Source organism: Pieris napi, chromosome 21, assembly GCF_905475465.1.
Source record: "Pieris napi chromosome 21, ilPieNapi1.2, whole genome shotgun sequence".
NCBI classification, from domain to species: Eukaryota; Metazoa; Arthropoda; class Insecta; order Lepidoptera; family Pieridae; genus Pieris; species Pieris napi.
In genome coordinates this window covers 5,067,431-5,083,188 of record NC_062254.1, presented here as the reverse complement: position 1 = coordinate 5,083,188, position 15,758 = coordinate 5,067,431, and the positions used below count along the sequence as shown (strand labels likewise).

Genomic DNA, 15,758 nt, shown 5'->3' with positions numbered 1-15,758 from the left:
AAAGTCCATTTTGTGGTTGTTAAAATTCTATGGCATGCCAAAATAAATTTTTCCTTTATTTTATAGTGGACTAAGCCCCGTTGAGTTTGTATTTTCAACACGTTCACTGTTTGCCAGTTAAACGGAGTATGAGATATAAATTTTAATGAATTGCGTATGAAATATATTTGCTTTACTCTTCTGTAACACTCGTAACGTAACCAGGTTGGTTTTCTAACAGCTTTTGACCTTTCAGCTGTACGTAAACTTGTATCAAAATCTAAGTGTAATTGTATATGTATTATTGTAATGTGGCATCACTGAATTTAGCCTGAGTCAACGTAGCGAATCCAAATAAATGTTGTGGCATTTGAACTGTAGAAATAAATAACTAAAGAATGATCGTTACTTTTATACGATATTTTCATTTTTTGATTTCTAAAAATAAATAATGCTGTCAGCTTAGTGTTAGACCAAATATAAACACTACGTTTTAGCCCTGGTCTTAGCAGTATTTCTCTTTCTTTGTGCGCCAATAATTGTTCTTATGCGTGAGTGATTACCACCCATTATATATGAGCGTGGGGCTATACAATTATACATGTCTACGTTCATTATAAAGAGGAATGATTTGATTGTTTGCATTGAATAGGCTCTAAAACTACAAGACTGTTTTGAAAATTTTTTGAATATTTTCATAAAAGTTAGGGTCCTGTATGAAATTACGATAGTGTAGCCCAAGATGTGAAAAAGACCTACTAAAATTCCCAGCGTATGCGACGCTGCGGAAACTATTGACAATAAAGCAAAGTGATGTCTACAGTTTTATAGAACATGTGATAAGTACGAGATTCCATATTTCTAACAAAAATATATATTTTTTTTAAAGACAATTCACACCAATTGACCGAGTCCCATGCTAAGCTGGTGAATCTTGTGTTATAGGTATTAGGCAACGGATATACATACATAGATAGATAGACATATAAATACATATTTAAACACCCAAAACCTAAGCACAACACCAAAATGCTCATCACATCGATGTTCGTCTCAGCCGGGGATCGAACCCGGGACCCATGGATTCACAGTCAGGGGTACTAATCACTAGACCAATGAGTCGTCGAATTTAAAAGTCTATATACCGAGGAACGAATTTATTATCCTATCCATTGTTAATCATAATACAATCAAGTTAATATTATTCAAAATAATATATAGTCATAATTCATATTGACGCACAATGCATTATAATTAGAGAAAACACATTATCCTATTAATTAATAATGATGAGACCTAATTATCACATAATTTAATATAATGTACGCTATTTACATTAGTTAGGGGTTATTGATTAAATTCTATACAACATATTATGAAAATTTAATCCTAATATGTATTAACTTATCTACTGTTTGCGTTGTAACATTTCTCACTTAAGCTACTAATATATACCTATTTACTTAAAGGAACGTTACTTACGTACGTACGTATTATGTTAAGTAGAATTCTTTTTAGGCACAATTATAAAAAAATCTTTTGTTAAAATTTATCCAATTTTATAGATCAAACAAAACCTGCTACTACTAGTTTCACTGTCTCAATGGAAAACTAGGAGTTTTTTTATAACGTAAGTCTCTACGAAGACTACTAACATGGTCTTTTAGAAAAAAACTCATCACTCGTAGGAACGAGTTTATCTTATTTGGATAATAGATCCTAAATAAGATAAAGAACGCAATAAACATTATACATGTGATCAAAATAAGTATTAAAAATACAATTCGCTTTTAACATATAACATTTCGCGTTCCTTTCAACGAAACGGAGGCTCCGCCATTAAGTGAAAAGTACATTAAAATTCGAGGAACAAAAACATTTGTGCGATCTACGTAAAGCTAAAAATAAAAGCGTTTAACGTAGCGGAAGAACAAAGTGCAGTAGCGAAGGTATCAGCGGAACGTGTAAATCAACAGCCACTCAGTCCGTTGGGATAACGAGATGAGCTCCAAGCCCAATTAGTTTATTTATCTACTTAGACTTGTAATGGATAAGGAGGATTGCTGTGAAAGTTGCTGTGTTTGAACGCAGAACGGAATTTTGTAAGTAGCCTATAATTTTTGTATCTAAAAGTAATTTGTATAGGAACAAATAGTTTATTAATTCATTTTACATTTTTCGGTCGACGCGAAAGTTTTTGGAGTTTACTCCTTAAGAAACGATTTGAGTTATAAGGCCCGGTACGGAAATTTTATGAGGAGTAAAATCAAGTGTAACACGAAAAGTTGAGGCGTTATGTAGAAAGAGACAAACATATATATCTGTAGGATTGAACGTATAAAAGAATGAGATGGAATACATTACACATTACATTACACAGACATTTCTATTTTGAATTCAAGTTTTGACAGCCACGTTACAACATTGTCAGTGTTGACAGGTGTAAAACATAAAAGTAGATTGTCTAGCGTGCCATAGAGTTTTGTCAATAGTAATGGTCAGTGAAATTAAAACTAAAAAGATTGTTCATTCTTATTCTTCTCTTACTATAAAGGTAACTTTGGTCACAGAAAGAAAATCATATTTGGGCATAGATGATGTAGGTACGTTTTATTACTACTACAAACATTTATATTATAAAAACATATATTCTTACCACCTTTAGTATGAAAATATGGTCGACAGCCACAGAACATTATCGCCATTTTATCCGTTATAACAAGCAATACAATGATATGGTATATTATGATATTTTTAAAATTTGTTTATTTTTGTATACATTGTCTCTGCCCAAAGACATCATTTAACATTAAAATCTAGTCTATTTAAGACTAATAAGTAATTTAAGTATATTTATATAAGATATTTAATACAAGAAAGTGTCCAATAACACTACTTATAGTGTCTATTGACGGGGCTCTGGTCTTGTGCACTATTTTTTCTTTCTGTTATTATTAATTACGCTTTTTTAATTTGGTTGATAGTATTCAAATTAAAATATAGTTATTTTACTGCTAGAACTACAAGAATTGTTATTTTTAAATTTCCATAATATTATTGATATTTTTTGTGTAAGATGTATTTTAGAATTTGCTAACTAAGAAATAAAACGATTCATTGCACGTTGTTGTAGTAAATCCTAATATCAACTCAAGCAAAGTGTCAGTAAGTTAGCCAATAAAATCTTTCCAATATGGTGGTATATAACAGTTTCAGAAGATATTTATAATATCAGGCGATATTGAACGAGTTCGGCATTCTTGTATTTCTATATAAATATATATTTGTCACCTAATTGGCAGATGACGAAACAATGAACAAGGTACATACAGTATATAATAAAAAAGAAATCAGTCGAATTGCAGGAATGTATAATTAAGTTTGTTATATGAAACCCTGACACAGGTAGTTTTTACTTAAAAGGGATCCCAAATCTTACACATTGTAATGCATATGTACTTAAAATGAATAAACACATTTTATTATTTTTTATTAATAATAAAAATTATTAAATAAAAGTGACAAAGGGGTGAAGGTGAGATAGAGAATCAAGCCTTTGCGGGAACTATGACTCCCTTATATCTAATTCTATACATTTTGACAAAGGACCCTGAATCATAGAATAAGGCAATGACACTGGCATATTTTATAATTATATATTTTTATTATATGTAGCTATCGTTAAGTAACTTTTCATTTTGTGAAGAAAGAAAAATCATTTGTTTACATGTTCGCACGATTTAAATAATAATTGGAAAAGAATTCTTACTAAATATAAAGTCCCCAAACATAGCAGTGTATTTAAAAATAGATGTTAGGCAAATAGGGATAAATGGAAGAAGCAAACAGCGATGTCGGCTGAAGATAGACCTTAGCTGAAAGTCAGTATATCTCCATTAGGCTAATCCTATGAATGTGTCGTGGTTACATATCGAGTCTATTTTCTGCTTTTAACTAGTTTTTGCTGTGAGATCTTTAATAGATTTAACTGTTACCTAATATTTATTTTTCACGATTTATAAAATGATTCTTAAAAATATACAATAGTCAGAAAATCAGACCTTAGTTGTTTAGAATCAGTTTTATAATCCTGTTATTTTGTTTTCACTTTAATAATTAAATAATACTATTACTCGCTCCATGCTCTGTATTTGGTATTTTCCATCTGTTTAACTGATTACTAGCGGCCCGTCCCGGCCTCACACAGATGGACATTTTTTTTTTAAATTGTAGATATTCATATTATATTCTTTAATATTGTGCAACATTTTTTTGTTCTAACATCAATCATTTTCGCAGCGCATGCGATTAAAGATATTTTAAAGGCTTTTTTTACACCTTGGGTTAAATTAGTAGGGATTCTTATTTATTTCTTGCAATTAAAATAACCTATATTAATAATAAGATAATGTAGCATTCAAATGGTGAAAGAATTTTTAAAATCGGTCCATTGCTTTTTGAGACAATTCGTTACAAGCATACTTACATACAAATCTTTCCTCTATGTAATATTAGTATAGATTATTATTTTTTTACAGCGTATATGTTTATACGGTGCCTACGAAGCCGATCCGTAATTTCGGTATATAAAAGTATACATAAATATGTGCTAGGAAATTAATAAAAACACCACAATGGACTTAAACATTAAATCAATTAAGTTACACAAAAGAGCGTGAGAAATATTTAATTAGCAAAATAAATTTGTCAGAGCAAATTTACAAATTGTTTTAAATTACATTTTACTTGAACAAACGCGGAATGTTTTTAATAAAAAGGAAAATTTTGAGATTAATATCTCACCGCGAAGGAAAAATGATGTCATCACGTAGGACTGAAAATGAATTGTACTTTCATTATTTCCATGGAATTAAAATAAAAATAAATCTCACTTTATAATTATGACCTTGTTTTTATAATCTAATAATCTATCATAAAGTTATAATGGAATTGAAAATGCGACTCATGAATCTATTTTGACTGATTTTTTCATAGACTCACGGGATTGAATAAGCGATAGGATATTCGCCCTATAAATGTGACCAATTTATTGTTTTTGATCAAATTTGCGGGATTCGGATACTAGGCATTAGATCAGTTGTTAAATGTTGTTGTGAGAATGATCTACAATTGTCGTGATTCATGTGCACTTTTTATTTTTCATGTGTCCTTTTTTAGTTTTTTTTTTTGTTCCTTCATTAGTTTTGTGTGAATAAGTATATGTATTATATGTTTTGCACTTCTTGCTTACCCTATCTAATTTAATATATTTTCTTTTTTTTTTCAACAGTGATTGCCTGAAAGAGATCGCTCGAAAGCGATAAGGCCGCCAGTTGCCCTCTTTTTCATTTAATTTCGTCAATTTTATTATGTTATTGCAACGAAGCATTAATAAATAAATACATAAATTTCTATTTTTTTATATTACGTACATAATTGATGTCATAAATGCATATATATTTCTTACTGAAATCTAAACTTTAGGACATTACTTCATATAAATAAATAAAAACTATCCTGTTTCTAACCCTATAACTAACTATAAGGGATATTAAAAATAAATAAAAAATGGTGTCAAATTCTACAATGTAATGTAAAATTAAGTACCAGGGTATAAGAAAGCTGAAAGAGCTTCTTATTTCCATACAAAAACGAGCCGCGTGATTTTACATTAAAAGGCAATAACGTCTTCATAGGTCTCTCGAGTACTATTGAGCTGGAATGCGAACAGCTTGGCAGGATACATGCTCTTGGTATTATTTGTCCAGAGCCAACTGAATTTACTGCCACACTGTTCTATTGAAATATGTTTGAACCCTCACCAATTGCCAAGTGAACAAATGAGCTTAGCGCTGACTATGGGTGATATCGTCTTGGCAAGCCCTAAGAATAACAAGCGAGGGAGTAAAACTTAAGTAGGTACCTTGGTATTGTTAGTTGGCTTTGTTATTCTGATCGTTTTAATTAAAAACAAATAAAGCCTTATACAAGTATGCCAATATCCTTGAGGTCGTAGGTTCGATCTCGGTTGTACACCAATTAACTTTATGTCTAACACTCGTTCATGCGGTCAAGGAAATATCGTGAGGGAACCCGGCATGCCTTAGGGGCAAAAAACTTGACGCCGTGTGTCAGGAACAGAAGTCTGAAAACCTACTTGCCTTTTAAGGAAATTACAGTTGAAGCGCCTTTCAATTATTATGTTTAATTTAACACAATTATTAAAGTGTATGTACATACACTTAAATGTATATTTAGCGAAATTCCGATTCAGTATAGTTTAAATAATATATACTACATTTACGTAAATTTGTAGTCGTCACATGTTTATGAACGAATCGTAGTGTCAGGCAAAGAACTGCATTTGATTTCCAATATTTTGTGACCTAAAAATTTTAAAAGAGGAATGCCTAGCTTGCGATGACTTGGTGTCCCCTTGGTGGGATACCAAGGTATAGTGACATGTAATACTTTAACACCAACATAATAACAATAATATACTTAATTAATAGCACGTTGTAGCCAAAGGCTAATTCTAGACACATATATGCAAAAGGTAAATTCAACGAGGCGATAAGCCTACGGTTTAAGCTACTATACATATGAAGCCCTGAATGCAATTATTCTAATTTTAAATACACACACAAACATATATTTAGGCTTATCGCCACCGAGCCCTCATGTATATCTATACATTTCAAAGCTCATTTCATTTAAGATTTTAAGGTTATGTTAAGCCTAATAAGATTTATGAATGATCCACTTGGTAACAGCGTATTATATTTCGCTTTGCATTTAATATTTTCAAGCAAAGATTAGGCCCTCTAGCGACGCAAACTTAATCGAAGTAGATTATAAACGTCGGCAGTTATTTACATACAAGCCAAACAAAGCAAGCAAAACAAAAGTCGGGTTCTGGCAAAACTCCAGAATAATGTTATTGTTGGAGTGATCGCGCGTTGAGTTTTTAGAAAATCATTCATTGTAAGATATTACTATTACTTGAAAACTCTGAATTACATTGTTTGGAAGTTTGAATTATTACAAATGCCTTAGTATAAAATAGCTATTAAGTTAAATCTTAACGTAAATTAATTGTAACACAGTCATGTTAATTAATTTACTCGCACCGTAATGAAAGGCATCGTGGGGAAACTGGATCTGAACATATATGAAGTAGGTGTTCAAATTTTTATGCCATTTAATCAAAAATATAACTTTGGGACTATGTACCATAAATATTGTGTATTATGTTTTTTACGTCTATACAATATTATTTGAAATAATAAATGTAATTTTAAAATACGAGACGTTTAAATTCAAAGCAAATGAAAACATAGATTTGCTACTATTGTATAATTGTTATATTGTATAATGTCGAGGCAATTCAACTCCTTAAAGTCAAAGTCAAAGTCAAAAATCATTTATTCATGTAGGTAACACAATGTACAATTATGAACGTCAAAAAAAGAAATATACATTAAATGCTTCTGAGTTTGCATTTATTGGCAGTTCTCAAATCAAGAGCGTAGAACGGAAGAGAAGTGGCAATAAACTCTCCGCAACTCTTTTTGACACGGGTCTGATGAGAAGACTGAAAAGGACTAAATCATTAGGACTAGTTAATTATTAGTAAATAAGGTTTGACTTATATTACTTATTCATCTTAAGTTAGGCTTGAATTCTTAGTAAAGACATCTGTATTAAAAAAACTATTTCTACATAATTCATTAAATGGATTTTTTTTATTTTAAAATGTTGACTATGCTAATAACTTTAGGTGTCGATTTTTTGTGACGGTGTGCGGGTGTCGGTTTTTTGAGACGGTGTGCGCGCGCATCGCAAAATTTACTCTCATCATTTTTCCTTAACGCGCGAAAAGAAGTTTAACTTCAAAAATTGTATAATAGTAGTAGACCTTTTGATTAGAAGGTTGGAAAAGCCAACATGGTTTTGTATGCATATGATGTATCTTGGTTCAGTAGGATCAGTCGAAACTTGGTATAAGGAATTGCAATATAGGGAGACTTTGAAGACCAAAAACAGATTAAAAACGATCAAGAATGTGATTTTAAATAAATGGTCGATTTTATTTGAAGAAGCCATTTATTAAATAGCAGTGAATACTGTTATATTTATTCATGAAACTTAAAATATTTTTAATTTAAAAATCCATACATCAACATTAAGCAAGAGTTACTTAAACGATTAAATATGAGACTCATATTCGAAACTTTCTCAGCGCTTTCCGTATACGATGATTGATCGTGTGGATACAATCAAGCTTTAAAAGGGATCAAGTGCTTAGTAAATACCTACTTGACCCACTCCACTTGCTTGTTCGAGGTTTATAGCTTATTCTGTACGTTTGCTTTGTATTTCTACTTAGTTGCATTAATCTCATACAATTTGGGTAACTAATGTAATAGCAAAAGTGACCAAAGTGATAGCGTGTTCCAAATTTGAATCTATTTCTTTTTCTGTTTAAATAAAGAATTTAGTGGTTGATGCAATATGATGAGCATTCCAAATTTAAATCGTTTTGTGTCTTGAACAACAAAACAAATCGTCGTTTCCGAACAATACTATGTTGAAAGTGAATTCTAAATTTAAATTGTTTTTTTGTTTAACGTTACAAAATGTTCACTGTATTTCTCTGAAATTAATCTTGACCTACATCTTTTAGTTAATAAATCAGTGTTTCACCCAATACCGTCATAAATCTTTTGCAATTGTGTTACCTTTATTAACCTCCAATTAAAATGTTATGCTTATATGTTATTAACACACAGCGCCAAGGAGTGACGTCACACAGGCAACGCGTGCATGGACGAAAATTAATAACTTGAAAATTAATTTTGCAGTATTTAGTAATATACACGCTACGGTCAATCGGTGACATGACACGCCGAACAGCACGCGAAAACGGACAGATTTACAATTTAAATTACATGTTATAATTAAACGAGTGTTTTTTATGTTTTTAAATATTTTACATTGTAAAGAGCATTAAATAATGTTAACCGCGACACTCGTTTTATATATTGTCAGCACCGGTACTCTGTAACTTCCTACAGCGATAGCGATTGCGATCCCGACTTCGATATTGAGTATTTGTACCGCATCTATGGAGATCAGGACTACGGATACTGAGGGCACTTCCAAATTGCTTACAAGAACATTGGGTCGATCGCTATTGCTATTTTAGCGGAGTACCGCCGCAGCGGATCTCTGTTCATCAATCATATTTATTTATAGACAAATAAAAGCTTGTAGAAAATTTATAAAGATACATTGTATTTTTAAACAGCCTTTCTACTCTTTTATATTTCCCATAAATCAAGCCAGGAACTTTGTTTTTTTTTATATGTAATAGGAGGCAAACGGGCATCTGATGTTGAATGACCGCCCATGGACAGTCAGATTGCCAGAAGGCTCGCATGTGCGTTGCGGACCTTTTATTTCATATCCATTAACCAGAAGGCCATGGAAGCGAAAAGGTCTAAGTGCGCTATTATAAAAGTTTTGGTAACAATAAAAAATGTCTCCAAACCCCAACTGGTAAACTTTAGAACACGGTATTGGAAAAAGTACAATTTTGTTTCGTCCAACACGAATTTAACTTGATATTGTTTAAAAGTTTCCTAGATAAGGTCTTTGTAAAGTTATCTCAGCGAAAGTGATTGTCTTACTTCGCTCACAACATAAAGTGAGAAGTTAAAAATACTCTAACATAAATGGATTACGGAGTATTAGTTTTCGCGTCTATCTAAGCTTTAAAAAGGCAAGAGATTATGTCTATTTAATAAAAACCTTTTTTGCAAAAACCGACGAGCACCTGATAGTCCGGTCAATTTAGACATCCAAGGTTACAAAAATTCCCACTTGGCTGAATATTGGTAGGATTGCTCAATACACTATTATAAAGGAAATGTGAAAAGTCCTCATCGATCCGGCACGTGCAAAAAAATTTACTCGGGGTTAAAGATCTCAAAAAAAGTATTCAGACATTTTTTATAGATAATTATCTGATCTACAATTTTTGTCTGAGCTAATTTTATGATAAAACTTACCATTTTGCTGAAAATCGCGAAAAACCCGTTTTTGTGACCTTTGACCCGAGTAAATTTTTTTGCACGTGCATGATGAGGACTTTTCACATTTCCTTTATAATAGTGTATTGAACAATCCTACCAATATTCAGCCAAGTGGGAATTTTTGTAACCTTACCCCTATTTTTTAGTCTAATTTGACCGGATTATGAGGAAATTAACTGTCTAACATTCAGTTATTTAATTAAATTAAATTGTCTGATGTAGTCTGTATACTTATAAAAGGAATATTCTATTTTTATCGACGACAATGCTAGCTCGCAAAGGTCTGGCGACGTCGAAGCGTATATGCAAGAAGTTGGGATCCGTCGTTTAGATTGGCCAGCTCGAAGTCCTCTCAACCCAATCGAGCACGTCTGTGATGTTCTAAAAATCATTGTGACTGGCAGAGTGGAGAGCACTAGACCTCGATTTCGATCCCCAACTCGTTGGACCGATCCCAGGGTCCTTACGGGTCTTACGATAACCCAGGCGCAGAGGCTTGCCGAGAGGAGATTGGAGGAAGTTGTGCGACTAAAAGAAGGTATGTTCTAAAGAGACGAGTAAGATGTATGTAGTCTGTATTGTCTAAGTGTTTTGTTTTATAATAATATGTATGTTAGCTGTTAGATACCTTATAATGAAAAAATAAAAAAAAATAAAAGATCAGTGCAACCTGCTGCACAAAACCTCAGGGAGGTAACTAAGTTATTGCAGAAGAGTGTTAACGTATTCCTCTAAAACGCTATAAAAACATTATGGCAAGCATGCCTAGAAGAATTCCAGCTGATTTTTGGCAAGAGGAAGTCACACTCCTTATTACGCTTTACATTTGTAAATTTCTTTAATTTAAAAAAGCAAAAAATTGTGTTGTCTTTCATGCCGGCCGTGTACATCGGTTTAAAATTGGTAGAATCCACTTTACGCGTATTAATTTACATAATTAGGTGTATACAGACTTGGTAAGTCAATTAAATTTATTTTAATTAATTCAAATTGAGTTTAGAACGTTAATTGTCTAAAGGTGCCAGTTTTTTTTTTTTAAAGTGTTTGTTTAACCTAATTAGTCGATGGCACTGGCATCCTCCGAACTACTCGGTCTAATACACGTTTCTGTTTCTACCAGGTCTCTTCGCTCATGCAATACATTTTATTTACCTAATTCGCAAAGTAACATCAGGTTTCGTACCCTCATACATAGAATGGGTAATTACTATAACACTGAGTTTTTCAGTGATGATGTTCTCGTCGTCGATGTCTCCATGCGTCGGGTTGTCTCTCGCCCTAAAATATGGCGAGGGGGCCGATGGCTGGCCTTGCGTTATACTCGTGAACGGGTGCTACTTGTGGTGACTTGTGACTTATGGTCTTACTTGAATTCGTGTATGCGGTTATGTTAGTTGTTTCGACTATGTATTTGCGTGTCGTTCCCACGAGAATGTAAGTGCGTGCAGGAGCATTAGCAAATAGGAATTTCACCATGCCTCCTGCTGATAGAGGACAAATCTTTGTTTTTAATTTATTTTATTATTATTAATTACTTAAGATGTCGTGTGGAACATGGTGTAATGGTTGCAGCTCCTTACAAACGTTGTGTAAAACAAAAATTCTTGGCGATTAAAAGGTGTGGCGGAGAACTCGCAGTAAATGTAAAATTAGAAGCATTTTATGTATATTTCTTTTTTGACGTTCATAAGTGTACATTGTGTTACCTACATGAATAAATGATTTTTGACTTTTGACTTTCGTGCTCCGTATTTATTATCATTGTTGTAATTGACTTTTATGTTACATTTATTTTACTCTTACTTGTATACAAACATTCTAATTTGTGAAAGAATTCATGGACACTTATATCCTATAATCTGTATGTTTTTATTTGTGATGTGTTTGTCATATTTCATTATTGAATAAATAAATAGTCTTTTTAAGCAGGTAGGTCGTAGATTCATTCGCTGGCTGCGCGCTAATGGGCTTTCTGTCTGGCGGCGTGTGTCAGGACGAAAGGCCGCTAACCTATTAGAGAAAACTGATACTGAAACCTGGGATTCGCACCTAAAACGTTGTAGCACTGGTTTTTGTTGAGTGGTGAGATTTGTCAACGAAACTTACTAACTATTACTCGTATGTAAAAATGCCACGTACTAGCGTCAGATTATCTTTAATTCTCGAATCTCTTAGGTTCATTGGTTTTTTTTTTTTTTTTAAGACAATTCACACCAATTGACCTAGTCCCATGCTAACCTGGTGAAGCTTGTGTTATGGGTACTAGGCAACGGATACACATACATATTATAGATAGATAGACATATAAATACATATTTAAACACCCAAGACCTAAGCACAACACCAAATGCTCATCACACCGATGTTCGTCTCAGCCTGGGATCGAACCCGGGACCCATGGATTCGCAGTCAGGGGTACTAACCACTAGACCAATGAGTCGTCAAATTGTCTTGGGATATTAAAATTTACTAAATAATATAAATGTTTACCTGCATTATACTATTCCGCACTACCATCGCAACCATTGCATCTGAAAAAGACAAACAAAGATATATATCACTTCATCCAAGTTTATATTAAAGCGGGGATATAAGATATTGTCAAACGAACGTTGTACGTAGAATGTTAGTGAAAAGGAAAGAGTGCGCCACTTTCCGCAATTTGTTCGGAAATATAGCAATTTCCTTGAAATTTTCAACAAAAGTGTGACGCCTTTGTAGTTATGGGTACGACCATCTTAACTCAGTGCCGTCGCGTTCATATAATATTCTTTGTCTAGCAACTTCGGTACCGAACTTTAATCTTCGCAGCTCTTACATTAAAACTTATAAACGAGTTTTGCACAGTTTTCTATGAGAATTTGTTAAACAATTATGTTTAGAAAAACAATTGAAGAGCGTTTTCGTTCCTAGGGTAATGACTAGTATGTTAAAAAACGTTCTGAATTTGACATTTAGAAGTTATACTTAGCGCTAACTCATTTTCTATTCCCTTACACTAAGCACGTAGAATTGTAAATATACTGTTTTAATTCTTCTACTTCTAGAAATTCGTAAATAAATAAAGACATACCTATTTCCAATAGACGATATGTACTTATTATTTAAGTCACTCTTATTTTATTTTACGTTACTTATTACTGGACAAAAATAAATTTATTAGTTTTAATGCAGCAGATTCGACCTCAGTTGTGAACCGTCCGATTAAAAAAGTATCAGTAATAATAGTCCAAAGTAAACAATTTCAAGCTAATATGGAGCTCATATTTTTTTTTCCAATATTTAAGTAGGTGTAAAGATAACTAGCTGATGAAATATAATAGATACCCCATCTAAAGCTTTTAATATGGCGTTATGTGAACTCCCGAGGACTAGGATACCGCTGAAGTCAGAGCAACGCATCACGGAGACATTTGATGATGATTTTCACATAAAAAGGTTTACTTTAAATATCCTACTACGAAACATCAATTCGGAATTTTTCTAAATCCATCTAATTGATTTAATAAAAATAATCAATGGCGCTACAACCTTTTTTAGGTCTGGGCCTCAGATTTTAGTATCTGTTTCATGATCATTTGATACTCTAATAGGCAAATAGGTGATCAGCCTTCTGTGCCTGACGCACGCCGTTGACTTTTTTGGTCTAAGGCAAGTCGGTTTCCTCACGATGTTTTCCTTCACCGTTCGAGCGAATGTTTAATGCGCACATAGAAAGAAAGTCCATTGGTGAACAGCCGGGGATCGAACCTACGACCTCAGGGATGAAAGTCGCGGGCTTCTAATTTATTTAAAACATGGAAAATATGTTGGAAATTTGAAATTCCCAAGAGACTGCGATCTGGACTGTGTGTGGAACTCTAAATAGATTCATTTATTTTGAACGAGCATATTTATGCCTAAGTACGGTATAAATTTTCTTCACTCACTGAACACGATTGCTGAAAAGCGGTCGACTTCATTATTTAAATGATGCAATAAACTCGTTATTTTAATTCCATTCATAAAATTATAAAAGAAAACTATCATAAATACTTTTCTCGTTTATATATAACGTTTATGTACATCGGCCATAATAACACTTGTAATAATTGGAAGAAACTTTTTGAAGTGAAACTTCTTTAGGCGCATGAGGGTAAAATTTTTACGGAACGTCACGAAGATGTGCAGCGTTATTGTCAAAAGGGAGAGAGCGATTAAGACCGATTGAGATAGAGTGGGAAGGGTGAATTACCTTAGGTATAGAAATTATATTTTTGACGTGATAACGTCTTTAAAATCGTTTTAGTCGAGTGACATGTTCAGAAACTTGTGTCACACGAAAACCTCACGAGCGCGATCGCAGGTATAACGAGAGAGAGACGGACCGATCTCCCGTCTCATCTCGAGCGCTGCCAGTCATTCCGTGAATGTATGAAGAAAAATGTATATCATAGTCGAATAAGTAAACTTGTCATTTTACACCCGAAATTTATCATCAAAAGTGTGAATAAAACGATAGATGTAATTTAAAATTTGAAAAAATTGTTATCTTCATTAATTCCTTACTTCCCAAAAACTTATATCACCAATAAGACGTTATAACGTAAACATCTCGATCGTAAACCTACTTTACAAACAACCAATATTTTTTTTGAATTAAAATTTTGAAAAGAGAATTTATGAAATATTATTAGTATTTTATATTTTATGCAAAATAATTTATTGAAATCTCAAATGACGAATTGTAAATTAAAATGCCACGTGTTTTTATTATCGAAGAAAAAAAATTGATTTGTATTAATTTTCGACACTTAATGTTTTAATGACAATTAAATTCCTAACATATCTTCCCTTTCCCTCCCTGTCAAAGTCTCGGAAATCTAACGTTTTAGATTTGTATAAATATGAACAAGAGTTTGCCAGTTTTAGTTTGGCAAAGAAGTTTCACTTCTGACATGTGTAGTGTGTACTTTGTACGCACGCACTTGTTTATTATTATTTATTAATGATTCATTAAGAGTAAAAATTAAATAGGCAGGTTGTTTAACTCAAAATCATTTAATAAGATATATAACAACTAATCCTTAGATTTATTAATATATCATAAAAAAAGAATTTTATATCGTTAATATGTAAAGCAATTCTTGTATACTAATGACTGAATTTCGGATTTGGACACATATTTATAATTGAAACATGCGATATTAGTTTTGCTACAATTCATAACAACTACATCGAATTATGTTACTTTAATTAAAGCACTCATTCCTCTCTTACTAACAAATAGTACTAACACTGTGATGAAAAGAGATATACTCTTTGGTTAAAACGGTACATTTATATAGACAGCTTCTTATGACTAATTAATTCTTGAATCATTGATTTATACAACTGCTAGCTAGGTATAATTTGTAGGAAATAACATATTTATTCAAAGTTCCCGTTTTATTTAGATTTCAGGATATTGTGGTTTATATTGACACTATTATAAAGTCCATTAACGCGTATTGTAATTTCGTTAAGATATTTAACATGTAAAATGCAAATAAAACGATAGAAACAGTCTCATCGCATTATTCGAGTCTTTAGGAACGTCGTATTACGCTTGTATTAAACTTGGAATGTAAAATATTTATCGTTTATTTAGTTTAAAAACTTTTAATTACTGTTCTGGTGTAATTAATACGACTACACTCTCTT

The 15,758-nt window shown here is 32.4% G+C and overlaps 1 protein-coding gene across 1 annotated transcript in view; it reads right to left on the bottom strand.

Moving 5' to 3' along the window:
- Positions 1-15,758, bottom strand: part of LOC125060179 (suppressor of lurcher protein 1) — a 267,859-nt gene that overhangs the window by 216,847 nt on the left and 35,254 nt on the right. Inside the window, exon 2 of the mRNA XM_047664946.1 lies at positions 12,567-12,607. Within this exon, the coding sequence (XP_047520902.1) occupies positions 12,567-12,602 (36 nt within the window). The 5' untranslated portion in view covers positions 12,603-12,607. The remainder of the gene's footprint in view (positions 1-12,566; positions 12,608-15,758) is intronic.